Below are 23,283 nucleotides of genomic sequence, written 5' to 3' on the forward strand. Positions count from 1 at the left end.
TTTCTTCAGGCTGTTCCTGCTGAACGCTCCTAAACTCCTGGTCCTCAGCAGGACTTTAGCAGCAACTCTCATGGACTGTGAACGCTTTTTCTCATCTGAAATAGGTCTGGGAATGTCCTGCTGAGCCTTTGCTGCCATTGAGGTCTGGCTCGATGTGTTCGCTCTCCTTTGGCAAGCTGGTGAGCCAACAGGGGAACTAGTAAAAACAGAGCCGTCTGATTGGTTGGAGGCAGCGCTCTCTAAGGAAGAGCACGAGCAGTTCTTGGTGTGATTTCCTGCCGTGTAGGGCAGTGGATCCATGTTAGAGCTGCTGCTCAGTTTGGGAAACATCACCGCTGGTGTCGCTCCTCGTCCTCGGAGCAAGAAGGAGTCGTCTGAGATCTGCTTCGTCAGCGGCTGCTCCTCGAAGCCCCTCCTCTCCACCGAGCAGTCATCGTGGCTCCTGGCGTGGGCACACATGCTCTGGAGATCAGCAGGGAGACGGATGGTGGGCTCGGAGCAGCGGCGGTCGAACGGTGGCTTCGTGTTGAAGGAAGCCTCGGCTGGCCAGGAGGAGGAGGAGGCGGAGAGGCTGGGACTGAGAGAGGAAGAGGAGCAGCTCCGGCCGTGTGTGCAACCGGCACTCTCTCCAGCCTCTCCATCTCCGTCAGGGTCTGTGCTGTCGTAAGCAGAGTCGTGATGCTGAGAGGACAATGAGTCTGCAGAGTGGAATCAAAAAAGGAAGAGCTATTAATTAAACGATAATTAGCCACATTTAAGAAATCGTGCAAATGCCAACACAATTTTAAACTTTGAAATGAACTTAAACTCCCAAAAAATATTAAACTACTTTTACAGTGCAAATTATTCAACTAGAAACGTTTTAATGGGGGCCATTGGGTTCAAATACACGCAGGTAATATCTCACAATTTGATGAAAGGAGCATGGCCCGAAATTTTTAACACTGCAATGTTCTCAAAGCCCAAGATTTAGATTTCACCCATTGCTCTGCAGGGATAGTAATAGTAAGATAGTGGACTCAAGGCCATACATTTGTTTGCCAAAGTACATCTATTCCTGAACCAAATATAAACTTAAAAAGAAATAAATAACATAGATGTGGCAACTTCACACAGCATTTCTTAATTTCTGCATCTTTTTTTTAAAATACTAGTAGATACATTCAAATAATCCAGTCAAATAAAAAGGTGTGTCATGGGGATTTTATTTTGAAAGGGTGCAAATGTACCTTCATCAGTATCCAGCAGATTGTAGATATTCTCTCCAAGTATTTCACAATGCTCAATCAGGAACTGAGTTAGCTCTGTGACCTGCAGGAAACCAGAAAAAAACAAAACACGATGAGTATTGAAATCATATTACTTATTGATACTGAAACTGATATAAAGACAAAAAATGTTACGAAATCCAAGATGCTCTTAAATGATATGATCCAAAACATTGCATCAACCCCATGTTGTTTAAAAAGAGTCTGTACAAAGTGTCTTTCTACTTGTGAAACCCTTCAGAGGTTTTCTGCACCGTGTACCACAAAGCTTCAAAGCAGCAAAAGTGTGAAAGCGCAGTCATCTCGAGACTTTTACCTTCTTCATCTTCTCCTTCTGCTCATCCAGCGGGGAGCCGTCCAGCTGCAGCAGTGTGGGGGCGATGCACACCGACAAGTTGTAGGCGTCCATCTTGTTGATGTCGGCATTCTCAAGGACGTGATGGAGGACGCAGGCGACGTGCTGCAGGAGGAGTTTGTTGGCTACAGGAAGCTTGTTCACCACGCTGTTTGTGGGTAGAAAAGAGAACAAGAAGACATTAGTTTGGCGCACTTTTTTTTTTGGTTTAAGTTTCTTCCTTTTTTTTTTTTTTTTTTTTTTTTTAAACAGCATACAAACTAAAAAAGAAGAAGTGGTTCAGTCTAGAGATGTAGGGCACTGGGATTGCTCTGAAAAACTCCACTCAAAATACCCACAGTGTTAAAGATTAACCACATGAGCAGCCGTGGAAATACCAACAGATTTCCTCTCGTATATCGATATCATGTAAAAATAGAATAAGAAGAGCAGCAGGTAAGTGGCACTGTTGAGAATCATTAGCAGGTATTGATGACTTACTTTCTGATTTCCACAGCTCTCTGCTGGGTGTCTTCATTATCCAGAGCCGTCATCCAGTTGTCATAAAGTTCAGACACCAGCAGGCTGCCAGGAAGTTCTTTAAGGAAACTCTGCAACACACGGGAGACACTGGTTAACAGCAATACTTGTAAAACATATTCTCTATAAAAGCAGCTTTACCAGTAATCTTGGATTTTTTCTACTTTAAAATCTTCATCGTTTTCGGTATCAGTATGAGCATTGTTATCGGTATCAGTATCGCCATCTATGTTAGCATTGGTACGGTATTTTTTTTTTTTCATTACTTCTGCGGTAGTAGTAGTGGTACAGTGGTCAGTATAGTGCAGTGAGTAAAGGCAGCTGCAGCATCGGTTCAGTCGTATGGTAGTAGTAGATGTGGTTGTGGTAGTGGTGAAAATGATCTGAGTTAACATAGTTAGATCAGCTGTTGTAGTTTAATCCATGCCAATGTTGTCGCAGTAGTGGTTGTGCTGTATAACGTCGTTGCATCAAACCTGGTAATGTCAAAATCATAGAAAAGGGTGGAAACTTACTTTGAGCAGCCCGACAAGCAGCGCGACCGGCTGTGTCTCCAGATCCACCTCCAACCCGTTGTTGAGCTGCTCCCTGACGTCCTTCATGACTTTGCTGTTGCAGGTTTTTCGAAACACTCCCTCTGTGGACGGCCCTCTCTTCCTCAGCAACAGCAGCATCTCCTTTAAAAAGCACGTGTTCAAAGAGGAGAAGAGATTAGGTTTTTTTGGGTTTTTTTCGGCGCTACAATCTGAGCTTTTGGGGTTTAGGCAGAGTGATCGAAGTGCAGCTTATGCGGTAACATGGTTTCCTGCCCTCGTTGGCAAATTCTAAGAATCACTCTCTGTCAAAGGTCAACAGAGCAGCTGCTTGGTGATTGACGTAACAATGTCAACAAGCTGCTCTATTTTCCATCAAGAGAAGAGAAAAATCTGCCCTTATCAGTGACATAATCTTAGTGAGGTAAAGAAAAACAGCAAGCAGGGGAGATCAAAAAAAAGTGTTCTTGGTGTAGCCCACGAGATACTTTCATGGCAAGTGACAAGATAATCAAGGCCCCACTTAAGGTAGAAACTTACTGTGACTGGTTTGGGGAGAGAGCAGTCGTCTGGACTGATCTTGCAGAGCGGCTGTCCAAACAGCTTCGTCTTTGTGTCTGCATCTGATCTGCGGGCTTTCCTGCTGAAACTAGCACCCTTCCTGAGCCACTTCCACTTGGTTTCTGTAGGACGCAGAAATGTTTCATGTGTTAGCTTATTTAACATTTTATATAACAGTTTACCCATCTAAAGCTTACATTGAGAGCCAATAAGAATGAGTGCAACCAAACCACATGTGCAAAAATGAAGGCCAAAGTTGTCACTTGCTTGCACTTATCATCAGTTAGAGTTCCTTTTTTTTCTGTGTTTGTGGTTTTGGTGTCATAGCTACACATGGCACAGTTATCGAGCCCCTCCCTTTGTCAAAACTGGCAATTTTCAAACTCACCAATGGGTTGTGTCGTCTTGTCCTCCGGGTTATGTAACTGCTTCGGTTGCGAAGAGATATTTGCAACCCCCTGGCAACAAAACAAAGAAAAGGTACCGTGGTGATGAGTATGCAAAAGGGAACTACAGAATAGAGAAGGAAAGAAGGGAGGGGATGTGTTTTCTAAACTACTCAGCACCACAAACCCATCATGCCTCTGACACTTGATACAGCTGAAATAGCGTTGTCTACAGTACTACAAAAGTCACTCCAAGAAGCCCAAATCAATCACATTGAACACATTTGATTATCTCTATGATCCAAGTCTCTTTTAATTGCTTGAAATGCAGTTCAACAATATTCTTTAGAGTTACTGTCTATGTATCTAAGAGGCTGTGTTTGTTCTGATAATCTGTCTAATGTCAACAGAGCATGAGCAGATGGCGCAGGTGGAAGTAGGTAAAAACACAAGTTTAACTTACATCAATTGGACAATCAATGAATGGTTCCATGCTTCCTCCTGTTAGAGTTTTAGTCTAAAAAAGGAGAGAGAGAGAGAGAGAGAGAGTAAGATTATTTGGTAAAAGCTAAATATTGTAGAGTTAAGGGCATGGTAAAAAAAAAGGGGGCGTGAGAGACTTACCGTGATGCTGCCACTCAACACCTTCATGAGGACGTCTGGAGGTGAGGAAGAACAACCAACCCTCGCTTTTGCGTCTTTAATATTTCTGTAATTTAAAAAAAAGGGACATGCCTTCAATGCATCTACACATCAATCTATAATTCATCTTTAGGGACATTGTTAGTTTAGCCATGAATATAATCATTTTCAAACTGCATTTTGATTTTACTTTTCCCACGAGGTATCTCAAAGTGGGTCTATACAAAGCTCTTACATAATCCTTCACACAGTGTTATCTCATCTTTTGTCTGTTCTCTTGCCGGAGATTATCGTGACTGATTATTAAAACTTCTTGATTCAATTTCAATTGATTGATAAAGATACTTATATTGTTTTATCTGGTGCAGTAATTGCAATCCCCGAAGCACTGTAGTGTCTTAAACATGGACCAAAATCTTCTTCATAGCACAACCGGCTTTCTCTTTTAAGATACTGAAAAGGATATTCACGGTAGTTTGTTGAAAAGGAATCTTAATATTAAATCTCTTATCTGAGAATAATGTCGTTTCTTACCTGTGGAGTATATCTAACCAGCGTTCTTTGACATCAGGTGATCTGTCGGCAAAATAACAACATGGTATGAGTTACTAATCCACAGAGTGTCACACGGGCGAGCAGAAACTGGGGGAGGACTGACGCAAAGCGCACAGACGCGCTCTCTTTTAACAACTCGGGTGGAAAGTGTCACTCAGTCATGGGGACAGGAAGCAGCGTCACGGCGGCTCCCCGACCAGATATACCTTCCACTTCCTCCTTGACTCGGCCTGCTGCAGGCTCGTGGTCCGTCAGTGGAAACATGATGACGACGACGACACAGAAACAGGTGCCCACGTGTACACCTGAGAGCTTCACCGTCTTCTAACCCGCTGTGGTAACCTTCAGCATAATGGATGTACAGTATGCCTCACGAGGGAAGTTTCAATAATGAAGCACACGGTGTCTCGTAGTATAGGCTCCATGTGAGTGAGAAGGAATGAAACTCTCACACACTGAATCATCTCCAGAGCCTAATCATCAGACAGAGTTATGAACTCTTGTTTTCAGACTACACAATTCAAAACCTACCAAGGAATTCATCAACCGTCAAAAACTGTTCTGTGACTGACTACTTTGCGAGAAACGTGGGAGTCTGTGAACAACAAAAATGAAGCATTTCTTTACTGAAGTTTCTCTAATGAGACAGACGGGAGGCCCTTTAATTCAAGAGAACCGTACATTCATAACATTAAGATCGATAACACCGTCTAGACACAAAGCATGAGACAGTGTTTCTGCTGCCCTTCATCTTTATAGTAAAGGCCAGTATTTCCAGATAAAGTCAGCTGATGTTGATCCCCTGACATGGAGAGATTAGTTCGTCGTCCAGCCCCACAACTTCCTGATTTTGGAAGCTGTTGTGATGCTGCAGAGAGGACTTTCTTTTTCGCAACTTCCCTCTTTTCAGAAAGGTCACATAATCATATGACCATTTATTACAAGTATGCCTATTACATGAATGGCCTCAGATTTCATTTAACTCATGGCTAACAAAAATAGGTGGGAAAAATGGAAGAAATAAATGTTTTTTTTTAAATGTGTGCTGGAAAACAAGTTTGACTGGAAAACATTTTAAGGAACAGTTTAACACGTAGGGAAGTTCACTTCTTGGCTCTCTTGCTTGGACCTCATTTGATACCAATCTTTCAACAGCTAGCACTGTTAGCTTAGCAGAAACATTAGAAAGAAGGGGAAAGCTAGGCTTGCTTTCATCAAAGTACAAGAAATGCCTAGCAAAACTAGGATCTAATTAACACATGCTACGTTGTTTACTTAATTAATACAAAACCTCAACACATTCTTGGAGATTTGGAAGATTCATATTCTTGCAGATTTTGGTTCCAAAGGGAAAAAAAATCAGGCTAGTTTTTCCACCATTTGCCGCCCAACAAATCCTAAACTGTGATTGGCTATTTGCTTTGTCAGAGGCGGGACTTTGCCAGATCAACCACTTAAGCTTTGTTGCTTTCATTTCAGTGATCTTTTTTAAATGTAAACTTATCAAATTCATATATTGCCGGTATGTTGTGTTACATTTTAAAGCGAAACACAGGATTATAACATCTTTACATACTTTAATGTTGGTAGTTTAAATAGATATGACTTGCAGATATATCAAGGGTTACTTTTTGCTCATTTGTGTGTTTGCAAACACACATCACGGTGACATGAATGTTCATGAGCTTGATGGTATTTGAATCACATTAAATCTTTAGTCACCATTTTGTTCCGGTGTTCGAGAACCACTGAGCTAAGCTAACCGGCTGCTGCCCCGTAGCTTTGGATTTCAACAAAGAAACACAAGAACAAGATTAATCTTCTCAACTCTCCATTCACTTAAGATTAAATCATAAAAATAATTATTAGTTAGTCTTATTAAGTTCTGTCTGACTTTGTAGGCAAGAAAGACCAAACCATAAATCCTCTTTGGCATTTTTTTGGCGCCCCCTGTGGACAAAGTGGGTCCTCTTAACTTGTTGCTTATTTCCTACTGTTCGTGTCTAAGTATTTAGATTTCAGAACACATAACAATACAATGAAATCCTACAAGTTTTAAGTAGAGATTTTTGATCCATTCTTTTAACAGTCAAATGTATCACTCACTGGGAATCTTTGCTGTGACAAACCCTGATATCCCACAACCCCTCAGGGTCCTGGAGGCCATGGTTACAGGTTATAGGCATTTAAATTACTTTATAGCAATAATCAATCTTGTCCCTGATAGTTTGAAGCTCATACAGAGAGCTCCAGTCTTTTTCAGAACCAGCTGAAAATTCAACGTCACCATGAGGTTAAGTTAGAGTTTAGAGTGCAGGCTTCCAGTTAAGATCCCGATGGGGATGTAGGACAACAATCAACTGAAGATACCGGGCGCTGTTTGTGTGCGAGTCATCAGCTACATGTTGACTCACCGAAAACACGCCAGACAACAGGTGAGAGCCCAGGCCAGGACGAGGGTCACACTGAGGTCAACGTCCCCTAACGTTCTTCCTTCTTCTTCCAGTTCATCTTCAAATCCGTAAAGCCAGATGTCCTCGAGGCTCACTCTGTGCTTCAGGCGGTAGCTAGCTGTCGACCTGGTAAAAAAAAAAAAGAAAAAGACAACTATTTTTATAGATAGTTTCAGTTCCATAAACATTGTCTGAGTTCTGGATTTGGGTTGGAGCGAACATCAAAAAAAAGGGTTTTTTTTTAAAGAGCATGTTTTAAAAATACTCAAATCTATCAACTGTAGAAACCACAAACTTTATCTAACACTTGACTGCAACATGATTTCTATCAATGTAAGTGTCGGGGGAAAACATATCCAGTGAGGCACATGATGACTGTTAAAGAAAGAAATGAACCAAACAAAAGGCTCTTTTGCCTCAGTGGATATTTTTGTACAGCTGGATGATTACAAACAAAATAGTTCACACTTCTGAACTAAACAGACGTCATCTTCAGCAGTTTGGAATAGGCATGAAGTTGAAATGCAGAAGTTTGAGAGGGTAATCGAAGAGAGATTTTGAAGCCGAATCTCAAGTCCACTGAACTCTTTCATAAAAAACACTCCGGGCTATTTGTGTCCTGAAATGTGTTGGTGAATTTCATTCATGTAAGTAGCTTCCAAGTGCTCTAACAAAAGAAGTAAATTGTATCCACTACAATGTTGTACAGAATAACCAGCACTTGCTCATGACCGAGCTGACCACTGCATGTTTGAATCAGAGGTGTGCTTGGAGGTCCTGAGTCATTCACAGATTGGAGGGCAAACTAGAAAAACCTCCTCAATGTTGGGTGTCAAGTAGATGATAACTGCATCTCTCTTTAAAAAGGATCACGTACATCAATTTTGGGTTTTTCTCTCCTGCCTGTCGGTACCTCATCTGAATCTGAATCCAGGTGTTTGGACCCGGCTCGTTCACTTCCGACATTCAGCCTCCTTTCATTATCCCGATCTTTGTTTTTGTGTCTTTGTTTATTTCTCCTTTTGTGTTATACCTCTTTTATTCTACTTCATCCTTCGTGTGCTTCGGGTTTGTTGGCAGTCTTTGTAGTCCAGTTGTATCATTTTCAAATTGAACAACTCCAAAGCTGAGTTCATTGAACATTAAACATTGCCTGTTCATTTTAGAGAGCTCAATCATTCTTTTCTTCATGACTCCTATAGTTAACGTGAAGGTGAACACCACTCAAAGGGAAGAGATTACAGCATAAAGGTCAGCCTTTACATTTCTGTTTGGTGGCGCTTTAGCTCAGTGTGTAGAGTCAGCGCCTCATGTACAGAATCTTAATCTTGTGTCGCCCTGTTTCGACATCCGATCAGATTATTGCACGTAATCCCCCAGCCTCTTCCCCAAAGGCAAAAGGTCAATTAGCCTCACTTTGCAATCTCAAAGTCTGCACCTCAGAAACACAATTAAGCCGGGCAAAACTACCCACTGTAAGATTCTGTTCTCCTGATTACTGGTAAACTAAACTTGGTGAGTAAATTGATGGCCATAACTAAGCCCCCATAGACAATCATCCCTGCTTACTGTATCAGACTGTTGTCCCAGCTGTGCACCTACTGGAACCGTGGGCAGGTTTTGGTACAGAGATGAGTGTGATTGCTGTCCCACTCAAGAGCTATAAAAGTTCAGCCAGCTTTGACAAACATCTCTAATATGACTAAACCAAGCAGACAGCAGTGAGGTTTAACGTTGTGTGTATTTATTTTTTTCCTTTTGAGTTGAAATCTTGAAAGTAAGATGTATTTTTCAGTAAACTAGTCGAGAGGAAAGAAGCATTTTCATTTCACCCACACAAAAATGAAAGTGTAAAATATTGATGTTAGCACTAGAGCGCTTCGTCTAAAGATGTGTTGAAATCAGTTTATCAAATTAAGAAATGTTTACGGTGAATACCGTAGTTTCCCTCATGTGACCCTGCTCAAAGGGAACTACCATGCTTTCTTCTTCTACTCAGAGTGACTAAACACAAACAGACAGCATGCTGGGAGATTCCCCAACAGTCCAACTATGCAGTTCAAAAATACAAGTTTTGTTTTTGGTTCCTCTTTTCGCTCTCCTCTCCCGTTCCAACTGTACAAACATCTGACGGTTTTCAGCAGAAAGTTGTCAAAATGCCACATCAGCATTACAGCTGTATGTTCTAGTTGTACAGTCCCACATTTTCTTTGCCAATCAAGATATTCATTTTCCACAACTTTCACTGAAAATAAACAATGATCTGTTTTTTGAATTTATTAATATCTTAACGTCCTACTTGAGTTTAGCGAAGACAATGACGTCTCTGAAGAGGAACAGGTGTCTCTCCTTGGTCTTGGAGCCCTCCGTGACCTGAACACACTCGTCCAGCAGCAGCTCCCCGTTCTGACTGGTGAGGCCGAGGACGAAAGGACTCTGCTCCACTGAGACCCAGCAAGAAGCCTCCTCCCTGTGATAGAGGACACACACACACAAAAGAGTGGGCAGGGACATACCAGTTTAAATCCAGTACTTTTTTCCTCCGTCTCATATCTTTCCTGTTTCTTAGAGTATAAAGATTGCGTCCATGTCTGTGGGTTTTCTGAGTTTTCTTATCTTTTAGAGCTACAAAACTGTGTAAGAAGCCTACGAAAGTATCTGAAATATATATCTGGTGGTTCTTTGAGTAAAATGAGACAATTAAAACTCTAAAAAGAAGCTGGAGCCAAGAGGCCGCTAAGTTAAGTTGATAGGTGTTATATTAATCCCCTCTAAGATACTGAGATGAAACAGTCAGAAAATAAAGCATCCGCTGTTGTGTTTTCATAGCTGAATGATCACAACATATTAATGAGGAGCCTCCTGATAAATCCATCACTTACTTTTTACAATAAACACATTCACCGACCGTAATGAAGCCTCTTTAGTCTTCCTGCAAACCACGGAGATCATGGAACCAACATGATTTCATTTGATAAAAATGGCAAATATTTGCAGAAAAAGAGAAAAAAAGAGGAAAAAAAATTGGTGCAGACCTTTCCCTTTTTTCAGCAGGTATGTGTAGGAAGGCATCACTTTGATTGCAGAATAATATAATATCAATATGCTACTGTATGCTGATATTGATCTGATAGAATATCATATGATATTAGTCTTTACATGATATGATCTTAATTTAGGGATCGTCAACATTCATCCACTTACTCTTATATAGGTTTATCCTAAATGTTCAGGGATGAAACACAGACTTCATGGATGGACGTTTTATTGTTTGAGGAACAGAGACTGACGCTGTATTCTCAGTTTAGTCAGGAGATTACCTTCCATCTCACTTCATATTTCACACTTCATATCCAAAAACAAAATGATCTGTCATTTAAAAAAATTAAATCTGGTTTTGTCTTGGCTGCCATTGTGTCTTGAAAATATGAAAAGTGCATCAAATCAACACACAAGTCAAGGTGTAAACAAGAAGTAAGAGTTGTTTGTTCAAAGTCGTTTCGAAACGTTTGTCACTGCCGTTCCCACTGACTCTAGATTCACTATATTCAAATTGTGGTAGCAGAGGTACTTTCCCTGTTACCATTCTGGCCTACTAAATATGACACATAAATACCAGCAAATCAAACAGTATGAGAACTTCAAATGATTGTCTTATTTGTGTGTAGAGACTCAAAGTAAAATTATTATCTTATCTTATTTGTAAAGAACAATCTCATATACAGTAGCATATCTAATGTCAGGCGCTACTGTTAGCTTAGCAGTTAGCCCTACTCTGTCCAAAGTATTTTTCTGGCACAACCCACTGTGAGATCACAACATGTTACGGGTTTGTTTTTTTTGTCTTTTTTGTGTGGGCGGTATCTTTTAAGCTAACATTTAACATCGCCTCCTTCATATTCAACAGATCTAAGGTGGTGTCAATGTAAACATCTAACCTTTTTTGCAGGAAAATAAATAAAAACAATTCTTAAGTTTGAGATAAACACTCACTCACTTATTCCCGAACTTAGTTGAAAATGATTCACTGTTGACATATCTGTCAGCTGAATATAACGCTAGTCAGCTCAGAAGCAAACCCTGTTCTCTATGTAGGAAAAATGAGCTAAAATGCAAAAAACTGGGGTGGTTCATTTGTTTGCATATATAACACTTGGTAAAAAACACAATTTGCTTTTCCTACACTTTGGTTTTTGTTTTCTTTGGACTGACAACAAGAACTGTGTCCTGCTAGCTATACATTTAGCTTCATATTTGTCTTGGGTTTGTAGCAACATAATTATCTTACTGTTGGCATGAAAACAAGTACACTTGTTGTCTGTATTATCTATTCCTTAAATGTAACTTACAATCATATTCTGTTCACTAAGAATTTAAATGTTAGTTAAGGTAATGTTTAAATGTCTGGAATCTGCTTAGTTAATTTGTTTTCTCTCCACTTTAAACTTGAGATGAAGAATATAATCATGAAGTAGGATGTACATACATATTATCACTTTTAAATGTTGGTATTCTTTCTACGTCACTGGCAGTCCCACTACAGTGAAACTACCACCCACCATGTCCCCCCCCCCCCACGCGGATATACGCGATGAGTTTGAGTGCTAACTGGTCGGAGGTGTGAGAGTGGGTTTGCTCTGACATTTCATCTTGTTTTTTTGCCCTTCTGGACTCACCCACTTACTGCCTTGGTGGTCTTTGTGTAACGGATTCAAAAAGGTTAAAGAGTTAAACGTCAACTAAGTAAGAGGAGGTGATGAATAGTATCTAACTGTGCGACAAACATGACAGAATGTGGAGCCATTATGACTTTTCAGAGCGTTCCAGTACAAAGATCAAAGATGTCAGAGTCTATTTAATAACTTTCTCTAAAATCTCATTCCCTAGGCTTTCAATTGTTACATAAAGCGGAATCAATGTTTACAAATTTGCTCAAGCCTTGAAGATATGAAACCAAGGCTTTGAGGCACGGTTTTAGACATACTGAGGTGATGAAAAGTTAATTTCATCATCTGCCTCTACTGTATCCGATAACATGTGACAGAAGACCATAATGTGTCTTGTGGTGCAGTTGCAATACAATTGAAATACTGACAAACCGTTTGAGGCAACTCCATGACATTGCAAAAATACAGGAATACAGCAGATCCCCGTTAAAATCTAAGCAATTAATGCAACTGACCACTGAACGAAAATATCAGCAGATCTCCTGATCATTACATTTTCTTCATTTGTACAATTAACCGATGTGTTTAAGAATGTAAAAGTCACAGTTGTTGATACTAGTTGGTGATTCTGCAATTGACCAAAAATGTATGTTTTGTGTAAAATATATAAAGACAATCTCAGAAATTTGACAAATGTTGAGCTTATCTTCTAGCTTCTGGACGACAGTGTGAAAATAACACCTGCAGTTATTGAAGGTGTTCTCTCGTCCCTTTGGAGAAGCCAGTGGAGCTTATGTTCTGAAATAGAACAAGAATCAATAAAAGCCTTGTCTGCTGAGCTAGAGTGGTTGTGAGTCAGACTAAAGAAGTGTGAACTTAGTGCAGGCGGCTCAGTGAATCCCCCAGAGAGACATCTGTGTTTGTGGCCTGACGAGAGTGGGCTGTGTGGCCTGTACACAGATGGGGGGGATATTCAGGTGACATCAAGGCACCATTTAAAACGTGGTGAGGTAGTAAGGAGGGGGCCATGCGTATTTCTTTCTCCATAACAGTTTGTCCTATGTTAAGACAACAGAAGAGAATATGAGATACTTTGCTTGTGTGCTGCCACCTGCAGGCTGGAGGATGCAGTAAAGGGAAAACGAAACTTCTGCTGTGGTCTAAAAATGTTTGTTTTTAAGTATGGAAGTTCCTGACTGAATGACATGACACAGAAGTTTCGCAGTGGCAGTTCTAATAACACCTGGACAAATACTTAAAATGCTGAGGAGAGGCGCTCCACTGATAGTTTCATTATCTCCTAACCTTCGTGAAAAGAAAACGACATCTAACAATTCCTTATAAAATACTCTCTAAAGCCACTTTCACTGACTATAGTTAATGTTTTATTCACACTAAATGCATCTGCAGGTATCTTACGCCTGCACCATCAATGGCAGAACTCTTTAGGAAGTCAGTGAACATATATTAAAAGAAGGTGAATTCTCACATTAGATCATGACATGGACATGTAATCTGTAATTATCTTTATTTTTCATAAACCTAGCAGAGTGTGTGCCTAAACCTTACTGTTCAACCGCTACAGTTTCAAAGTAAATCTAGTCTATGAAATGTAAAATAGCTTGTTAGGTCACATTAATGCCGAGGCTGCACACATGGCAAGAAATGTTTGTGAAGTTCCTGTTTGTCGGTGTCCCTTGTGAGTGAAAGTCCATGTAGACTTGTGTTAAGCCCAAACCTTTATCTTTTCCTGACACTTACCAAAGTACACTCAAATCCCTGACTTCCTGGACTGAAGTTCTAAACAGGGAAATGACACATTAGAAATATATTGTGGCAGCAACATTTGTCTCCTGGGTAAAAATCCAGTTTTTTTTTTCCCCCCCAATCTGCCTCGACTCCTCCCTATATTTCAATTTTGTCCATCTACATGCTACATAAACGAAGATGAAGATATACTAGTTAATTCAGTATGCAGAGAAAGTCATGAAAAGAAACAAAACCAGATTCCACAGGTCACTGCGTCTGATTTATCTGTCGGAGATTGAGTTTTGGTCAGGAATGTGCGTCTGGGAATCCGAGCCATACATTGTTGTAAAGAGAGCTGGTACTCTCTCTTGTCTACATAGTCAGACCTGTAAAGTAAAGACCATCCTCTTAAAACACCACACAGAGATCTTTTCCTTCCTTGTGGTGACTTACCTCAACCAAAAGTTCAATCTGCAAATCAAAAACACTCACCTACCATGACCCAGCTAACAATCAAGTGAACATTGTGTGACCTTAATCATTCCTTACTTTCTGTGGTTGGTCTGCAGCTCCTGCAGTCACATGTTGCTGTGTGATTGGGCAAGACACTTAACTCCTGCCGCTGCATCAGCAGTGTTTGAATGTGTATGTATGGATTAGTTAACACAGATGGACACTTCACAAAATAGCTTCTGCAATCAGTGTGTGAATGTGGTTTCGAACTTGTTAGTGTGACCTGCTGTGTAAAAGCGCTTTGATTAGTCAGAAGACAACTATACAAGCTCAAGTCCATTCACCAACTGGCCCAGTTTGACATTGTGATTTCTTTACACGATTTTGATTATTCTTTTATATTCTTGTTTAAATAACTTTTATTTGTGAAGCACTATGTAACTATGTAGTGTTTTAAAATTGCTTTATAAACAAAGTTTTGATTACCTGATCTGTTCAAATACTTCACAGCGCACACAAGAAAAAACTGAAAAACATAATGACCTAAAAACAGTGTACACCTGCTGTGCAAACCTGCCTAGTTTGTGATGTTTTTTCTCACATGAACCACATTTGGTTTGTGCTTCAACAACCACCACAGCAGGTTAGAAGCGGTCCTCAAGTCAGGTGTGCGGGTTAGAATTCAACTTAATTGAAAGTGTGGTGAGACCTGCGTACAAAAGGTGAAACAAGCTGGGGCCACTCAGGAAAATTGTTTATTTTCCAACACTGACATTCAATCGACCTGCAGTAAATTCTGTCGTTTTCAAGTCCAAGTCTTTGTCTGAAAAACAATCTTTTTTGAATCACCTTCAATGTTGTCATGTTCGGGCTGCTGAGACTTTATTTTGACATAGCATTGATTCAATATGAATAAAGTTTTAAAACTGATAGGTCAGGTATTGTCCTTTTCCTACTTTGAGAATAAAAATGACAACACCTCGGTACAAAAAATAATTCAGAGGCAACACAACACAACTTCTAATCATCAGAATGGTTGAGAAACTCCATTTACTGCTGATAAACCACTCAAGAGATCAACAGCAGGAAATGAAAAAAGCATTTGGGTTGTTCTTGTGGCGCTCTGTGACGAGTGTATGGATAAGAGACAAGCAATCAGAAAACAAATGACATATGAAAATAAATACCTGATAGGAGACCATGGCTTTGCCAGCGCCTTCCCAAAGACCAGTGACGGAGCAGAGCGTCGTCTCTGAGCCAAGTGTTTGAGGTGCTGCAGGAAAAAAACATGGAAATTATTGTAACAGGAAAACAGTATCTACTATGATTAATCATAGCCTACTCTCACAGCTGCAGTGATTGACAGATGATTATATTTTTCCTAGTAACAGCAAGACAGAGAGAACAAATCTTTATTGCAATTAGGTGCTGTAGATCAATTAATTGAATACATCCATTCATGAGCTACAGGCCCAGGGCTTTCCTGTTAGGAGTCCAGGGGGAGCTGAAACTGATCCCAGCAGTCATTAAGAGAGGCAGGTTAAGCCACATATTGAATTATAAATAGGAAACGATTATGTCAGCTTTAAGTAAGTAGGTAATGCTAAAATGAATAGGAGCTTTTCGTTTGCTGCTTGGCTTGATTTAAGTTTGACTTTAAGAGTAGCCTACATAAATAGGCTATGTAGCTTTGCAATGTAATTTGAAGAAAAGACAGAAATTAAACATCTTTGAAGTTTCTGTTAAATAAATATGATTAATTATAACAAATGAAAGATATTTGACTTGCAAAAATTTGGCACATAAAGGATCAAGACTTATTGTTTACATCCTGTATTTAGGCAGGGCTGTTTGGAGCCACCATTAGCGCACCTCACAGTCCCCAAACCTCATAGAGAGAGACCATTTGTTTGACAAGAATCCGCTATATTGCTTGTTTTTAATGTTTTTTTGCATCTGGTGTATTTGTCCTAAAGAGGAGAAGACCTTTGTGGATAATTCGGCTCACGATAACAACCATCTATACTGTCAACAACTAAATTATAGCCTACAAAGTTTGAAATCAGTTGAGCCCTGTTAAGCAAGATAGCAGCGGTTCGGAATCAGAGAACGTCATGAGTAGGCTACCAGATTGCACCCGAAAAACACTTACTTTACACATGTCTCTGCTTTATTAAATGTTCCTACTGGTTTTATCATCTGGTCACCACTTTCCAGAGAGGGTTAAACCTTTGCGGACAATTCGGCTCCAGGTGAAACTGCATGAATGATGACACTGATGTTTTTACAACCAATAGGCCTATGCTAAATGATGCTGCCCTCTGTTGCTCTGTGTGCAATAATCTAACTTTAAAATAAAAAAAACTTGTACGGAACTTAAGGCGAATTTCTCCAAAGAACTTTTACATAAAATTTCAGAAAAAGGTTTTTAGAATATCTTAAACCAAACTCTTTAGTTTTATCAGAACCTAACCTCTGTTTAATTTATAATTTTTCTCTCCAGGTTTTGTAAATTAAAAAGGTGGAGTTCATCAAACTTCCCACTTTCTTTTGGCTGCTACTGTGCTCTAATTGCTGGACAAACTGGGAAACTGGGTGCAATAGGACGGAATACATAGACAAAAACTGCAGAAAAACAAACAAACAAAGAAAGCATGAACATTTAACAAAGCATCTCTTTCTGGTCACTTTCTTTGCAGCTCTATGATGGCACACACACGGTCAGGACAAGCTCACAAAAGGAAGGATTTGACCTACCAGGCCAGACTGCACGCATTTACGTCAATGTGAGGTATGAATCCATCCAGTGTGAACATGGATCAATTTGTCCTGTAATGAAGTTTTATAAAGAAAGGCCTTACACTCTCTGTTATACAGTACCAATTGTTACACCCCGCCATAATGCGGCCCTATGGGGCGAACAACAATCCACACATTGACCCATTAAAATACTTAAAACACCTTAGCAAATCCAAAACAAAGGGATTTGTTACAATATGACACACTAAACGATAACAAAGATCAAAATATAACAACAGACAATCCCTGACTGAGCGGCACAGCAGTCCCAACTCCAAATGCCTCCTCCAAAATGCTTCTTCAAAATGCCTCCCTTTCTGCAGCCAGCACTGGCCTTTAAAGCTCTGAGGCCAGGTGTACCTCGTTGTGCAATTTGTAGTTTCACCTGGGCTGGAGACAACAGAAAGGGAGAAGGGACACAGGGAAACACCCCCACCCTTAAAACAACGAATATTCACAAAGCTTCCTGAACCAAGAGTTTCACCTTGTGACACAATAGGTAAATCTTGTACTAATGAGATTTTTAAAAGATGTTCCCTAGTATGGACTAGGTCCTTGTAAAGAAAGTTATACACACAGCATCTTAGTCCTTTAGAGAGCTCCTGGTGAAAAACAAGAAGGGGTAGAGAGAAAGGCTTTTTAAGAGGCTTGTGGGTTCCTCAAGCACTTGAGAAAATTGAGAAATGTTCTCCAGACTCTGAAGGAAGAACCTTATTATGGAATGATTTGTTCAGTACAAAGTCCAGCTGCATGGTAAGACCCTCTAAATGTGGTTTACCACACAGGTGCTTTCTATCACTGATCACAGGCCTTTTAGCTACCAGCATGTGTAGAATGTGCAAGTGGGCATGATATGTTTTCAAATTTTTAATAAGCTTTATACTTTTGATGTACTGCTTACAATTTATTCAACAGAGATGTTTCATTTTTTAGTGTTCATATTTACATAATGTCTGACTGGATTCTATGACTGGGCCTAATCCATTTCGCTGTCCTTCTATCCCATTAGCACTAAGAGAGCACTTTTTTTCTCATGTTTTTCTCAACCATTCACAGCTTCTGAAATACAAGTGTCATAATTAGCAACGGGGTCGAGCACACCTCCTCATTAAAATAAAAGTTTCTGTCTCTTCCTCGCTGAGAGTTGCTCTGATAACGGTCCCAAAATGTGACTACAAGCCCAGGTGGGCATGATCAGAGATATAGGAAAGCATTGATCTGCTGTGTATAAGCTGGTCTTGGGCTATTTGCTTTTTACTAATAAAGGCTGGCCTTACATAAATCGTAAAAAAAAAAAAAAAAACATGACTGATTACTTCTGTTTGCATTGCTACCATGGGATTGAGTTTGATAATTCATGATGATTGCTCATGACATACAGCAAATGTTGAGGGTCTGTCTTAAACCGAGAACAGCTGCGAGGACACTAGCCTGTATACATGGGGCTCACTCTGTAATCATTGAGCTATACTGACTCACCAAGCATAATACCCTGATATGTCCCATCATTTGTTAACATTTGTTTTTTTTATTACCTGCAGATCATCTGAAGTAGAAGTTGTTGAACAATCATTACTCTCATCCTCCTACGCTACTTCACGTCATCAAACTACATCTTTTGTTATTGTGATTGAGAGATGGTATGGGGGAGAAATTATGTAATGTCCATTTGAACCGACAATCATTTGTTTCATGACCATTTCAGGGAATTGGAAACATAAAGAGGACTTACTGACATATATCTATAAACCAAATGCTTTACTGATTTATACTTTGAACAAGCAAAGACATCAACATTATAAACTTTGAGACATGTTTCTGTCCACCTGATGAATGAAGCGCCATATTTGAGTCATTGTTGTGCTCAGTTTAAGCATCACAAACTCCTCAGGTAAATATCTGTTTATTTAACAGCTGAATATTCAAAACAATTGCTCACCTGCTATTTGCAAACTTAGTCTTTCTACAGTTTGTATTAATAAAAACTAACTAAAGTTATTTTTAATGTAAGAGGTGATATAAATGATTGATGGTAAAATCTGAAATGTTGCACACTGTGCAGGTAAAACCTTGTTACCCCTAAAACAATGTTAATTTAGAGGAGAAAGGCCGTATTAACCATCATTTTATACGATTAGGTAGTTTGTCTTTGGCCGCCACAGTAACCCCAAGGGCCCTACCAATTAGCAGGACAATAACGTTTGTCAAGTATACACCACAGAAATGATTCACATTAGGGTTTTCTGCCTAACAATGTCTTTTTTTAGTTTTATTAAATCGGTTAAGCAACTAAAGCTTCTTGCTTAAGGTTAGGTGTTAATAAGGGGCTAGCATGACTTGTGAAAGCTTTGATCTCGGGGGCAATGGTGAGACATCACTGAAGGTAAAATCTGATTAACACCTGCTCACTACCACTGATAGAGGTATTGTGCACGCTTGGCTTCAGTGCTGTGTTATTTTTATATAACTGCAATGATGAAGATGAAAGTGTTTCCTTATAGTTGTATCAATCTCTACTAGAAGTGTTTAATGCACCGTTAAGAGGTGAATAATGACTTTACAGGCTAACAAGCCAATTATAATTATGAGTCATTGCTCTTAAACAGGGGCATGTCCGGGGGGTGGGCAGGGGTGGCACAGACCTCCTTAGAAATCTGTTTGGCCACCCCAGGTCCATCCCTAAAAATCCTGACCTGTGATTGGCCATTTGCCCTGTCAGGGGCGAAAACTTTTGTTAAATCTAAAATTATATGGTATTTTTTTGGAAAAGGCTGAGAGTATTTTTCTTTACATACCAATGTACTGTAGCATCATTTTTGTACTTTAAATTGTATATTAAAACGTTGCACATCTATGTCATAAGACAGGTGAAAGACACAGTCTGTCTTATTTTCAGTGGACTAATGGCATAAAACATTGCCAATTATTATATTTTTTCAAATTAGACTTCAGGAGTTTGTATGCAATTTTTTTAAGTACTTTAAATGAAAATGAAAATTAATCTTCTTTTTTTCATTAAAGAAATTAGTTAATGTTTGCTTTAATTGTTTTTTTTCAAATCAGGAGATGTTATTCACTTCTGTGTTGCTTTATTTTGTGGCATAATATTGTTTCGTTTTCCTTTCCTTTTTAACCCTAACACTAACCCCAATAAAGGATTATCTTATTTATTTCATGTTTAATACACCACATGCTGCAGAAACTAACACAGGTGGTTCTAAATTTAACTAAATGGAACAAACTGTAACCTGTACTACTAAAAATAAATGAGAGAAACCTTGAATTAAGTATTCAGTATTTTTCTCTTGTTGTACTGAACTCGTACTGAACCATGGCTCAGGTACAAACCGAGACTTTTGTGTACCGCTAAACACACACACATTTTTATACCACATAAGTTTCTTCTCTACTAATTTAAACATTAGTGATTTTTATGACATATGTATTACAATTCTTTCTTTTTTGTTTTTAAAGAAACATGTTTATGAAGACACTCCATCTCCAGTCTTTTACTGTTACCTCCTGTTTGTGCTGAACAGTTGAGCGATGCTTTACTGTTTCTAAGCTGTTTCTGCATCTGTCTTAAAAAATGGAAGGCATTCTTTTCCCTCACTTAGAAAAGTACAAGATTACTCTGACAGCCTATAAAATGGTTAATTGCTTTACGAAAGCAAAGTTTAGGAAAATTTTATGCATTTTTAAAGTCTCTATCTGAAACTTAACTGGTCTTATTCTGTGAGCATTTTGATAAAAGTTTGGTCGGTGTTTTGCTGTTGGGACTTAGGTCAGGTTGTAATTGGACTTTTCTTGTAAGGGAAAACAGAAATCAATCAGGTAACAGAAATCATCCCAACACCAGGAAAAAAAAACCTTAATGCTGCTTCAGCCTTACGTCTTCAGAGAGTACAGTCATTATTTGTCCGACAACAAGTGTTTACTTGACAGAAAAAACGTGATAACTCCAAAGTGTCTGAACTAACAACCACTGATGATATTTGGGCATATTTGTAAAGCCGCATTTAACATTAGAAATGGTGTAAATTGCCAAATCTTCTGGTTGGTGGTCAAACATTAATCATGTGTTGATTCTCTACAGAAGCTACATGTATTTGTGTTGGTAATGTTTCACATCTGCAGTTGTTTAGGCTCAGAGATCCGTCACTGAGAGGTGGAGCTGACAGGTTAGACCTCTATTCGTCTCATCGTTTCATTCTCCTCCAGATACTGAACAGGAACTGAGAAACTGAACAGTTTCAATCTGACCCCAGGCCTGGACATTTCCTTTCACCATTTTGTAGTAAAATGAGAAACACGAGAAGTAGGAACACTTCGTTTATTAGTTCTCTACCACCTACTGGGCGGGTGAAAGCTTTCTCTCATTGTTCTTGGCAATGACTCCCCGTTTGCATTTCATATTTTTTGCAAAGCTTTTGACAACTGCCTCTTTCACACAACAAGATCTTTTTCACCTTTGCCTTTTTACTATTTACTAATGGATCAATACTCACTGGGCGTAGGGAAGCGGCAGCGTCATCATAGCTCCCTCTCCTCATTGCTGCGATCCCATAATCAGGAGCGTCCATGCTAAAGCCCTCAATCTCCTGCCGTCCAGTTTCCATCTCTTGGAGTGGATAAAAAGTACTTAGCGTCCCAGTTTTAGGTCTGTGAACGAGCCTGGGGAGCGGCTGCAGTATGACGTCTCCTGTCCTGCAAAGCAGCCCCTTTCTAACGGGTGCTAATGAGGGTCACAACAATGGAGGCCCGTCTGGCACACAAACAGGAAAGAGAGTTCTTTGTGCCTGACCTGAACCTGCAGTACCACTCTGGTCCCCCCTCCCCCCCCTTTTCCAAAGTATACCCTCCCATCTCTACAACCTGTCCTGTTCCCCTCCAGTGGGGCAGCTTCTCTAATGAGATGGCCGCGCATCCCATCAGGGTCCGGCTCTTCATCCGCATTTCTGGCTAACGAGGGGGAGATGCTGTGACAGCTAATACCCCTTTGAAAAAACAAGGTCTCACAATTTCTGCCCATCCCCTCTCTACATACATGAATAGGTGCACACACACACACATTTGGAATTTCAATTTGAGTTTTTAAGGCTAGTGCTGTTTTGTCTCAATTAAAAACACAGAGCACAGAGCTTTGCTGTCGCATCACACAAGTGTGGCTCACACAATCTAAAAATTACAATGACTATGATGCGCAAAAACATTGCTTTCGTCATATCATAAATCAACAGGCAGTGAGAAGTTAGGCACTAACTTCAAGAGCTCAAGAGATGTCTTTTTTTCCAATTAAGTTCATTTCCTTGATGTCTTTTCAAAAGAGACACACTAGTGTGAAGGTTTTCTCCAAGTGAGCATATATCAACTCTACTTATCACAGTTTCCCTTCCATTCTTTATTTCTGAGAAAAGATATGAGAGACCGTTAAGGTGCAAGGTTACCCAGCACAACAAAGCAAGACTGTAACGTACAATACAAAGGAGAGAAGAGATGTTCCATTTACACACACGTCATAGAATCCACTTATATCATACTTGAACTCACTGAGACGGCTACTCGCCCGCCTGTTTACCAGAGCAGCCATGCCCCTAGATATGCATAACTCTTAGCCTTAATGTAATCAAAAAGGACGAGTTATAATAAATCCCTCGTGTACAAAAAAGACATAAGCTTTTTAGACCCAAATATGGCAATAAACATGTTTACTTTGGCTGTTATAGTTGGCATTTTAACATGGTCACTAATTGTACCTCAGTAGCTTTTGGAGCCAGCCTCAAGTGGACACTTGAGGAACTGTGTTTTTTTTTTTCCTCTTCTGCATTGGCTTGATTTTGCAATAACAGAGGTTGATTGTGTGCCTTTATAAAAGTAGAAAAAAAAATGCACGCTAGCTAACATTAAAGCAAGTAATAAAAAATAGAATCTATTTGTTTAAAGGAAATTCAAAAATGTAAATAATAATGTATACTTTATTTATCCCGTGGGGGGGAAATTCAGGTTTACACTCTTTTATATATTTTAATATGCTTCACACACATTGGCTGAAATACAAATGAATTCAAGAAAATATTTATTTTACAGAGATAACGTGATATTGAATTACTGTCAGAGAGTTTTTGGCACTTGAACTCTGCAGGGAGATCGGGTGATCGAAAGGTGTCTTCCTTGAGTGGCAGCAAAATCTATCCCCCTGTGGAGTCCTGACACTGGTGGGAGAGGTGTTGGTCGATGATGCTGTGAAGCTCATGAAAGTTGATGAAACTGCAACGACTGATGGAGGGGTGGAGTGTTGACCGTAACAATGACATGAGTGGACTGGAGGACATCTAATGGTACA

At 39.7% G+C, this 23,283-nt stretch overlaps 1 protein-coding gene across 1 annotated transcript in view; it reads right to left on the reverse strand.

Annotated features, from left to right (window-relative positions):
* The window catches only part of tagapb (T cell activation RhoGTPase activating protein b), a 22,726-nt gene extending 1,152 nt beyond the window's left edge, over positions 1-21,574 (reverse strand). The window contains exons 1-14 of the mRNA XM_061051862.1: positions 21,449-21,574; positions 15,329-15,414; positions 9,572-9,742; positions 7,234-7,398; positions 4,799-4,840; positions 4,247-4,331; positions 4,086-4,139; positions 3,625-3,694; positions 3,216-3,358; positions 2,658-2,819; positions 2,104-2,213; positions 1,585-1,771; positions 1,230-1,311; positions 1-698 (exon numbers count right to left, since the gene is read on the reverse strand). The exon at positions 1-698 is cut by the window's left edge and continues 1,152 nt beyond it. Coding sequence (XP_060907845.1) covers positions 1-698; positions 1,230-1,311; positions 1,585-1,771; positions 2,104-2,213; positions 2,658-2,819; positions 3,216-3,358; positions 3,625-3,694; positions 4,086-4,139; positions 4,247-4,331; positions 4,799-4,840; positions 7,234-7,398; positions 9,572-9,742; positions 15,329-15,414; positions 21,449-21,559 — 2,166 coding nt within the window. The 5' untranslated portion in view covers positions 21,560-21,574. The remainder of the gene's footprint in view (positions 699-1,229; positions 1,312-1,584; positions 1,772-2,103; positions 2,214-2,657; positions 2,820-3,215; positions 3,359-3,624; positions 3,695-4,085; positions 4,140-4,246; positions 4,332-4,798; positions 4,841-7,233; positions 7,399-9,571; positions 9,743-15,328; positions 15,415-21,448) is intronic.
* Positions 21,575-23,283: the final 1,709 nt, after the last annotated feature.

This window comes from Labrus mixtus, chromosome 12, assembly GCF_963584025.1.
Source record: "Labrus mixtus chromosome 12, fLabMix1.1, whole genome shotgun sequence".
In the NCBI taxonomy this organism is placed as follows: Eukaryota; Metazoa; Chordata; class Actinopteri; order Labriformes; family Labridae; genus Labrus; species Labrus mixtus.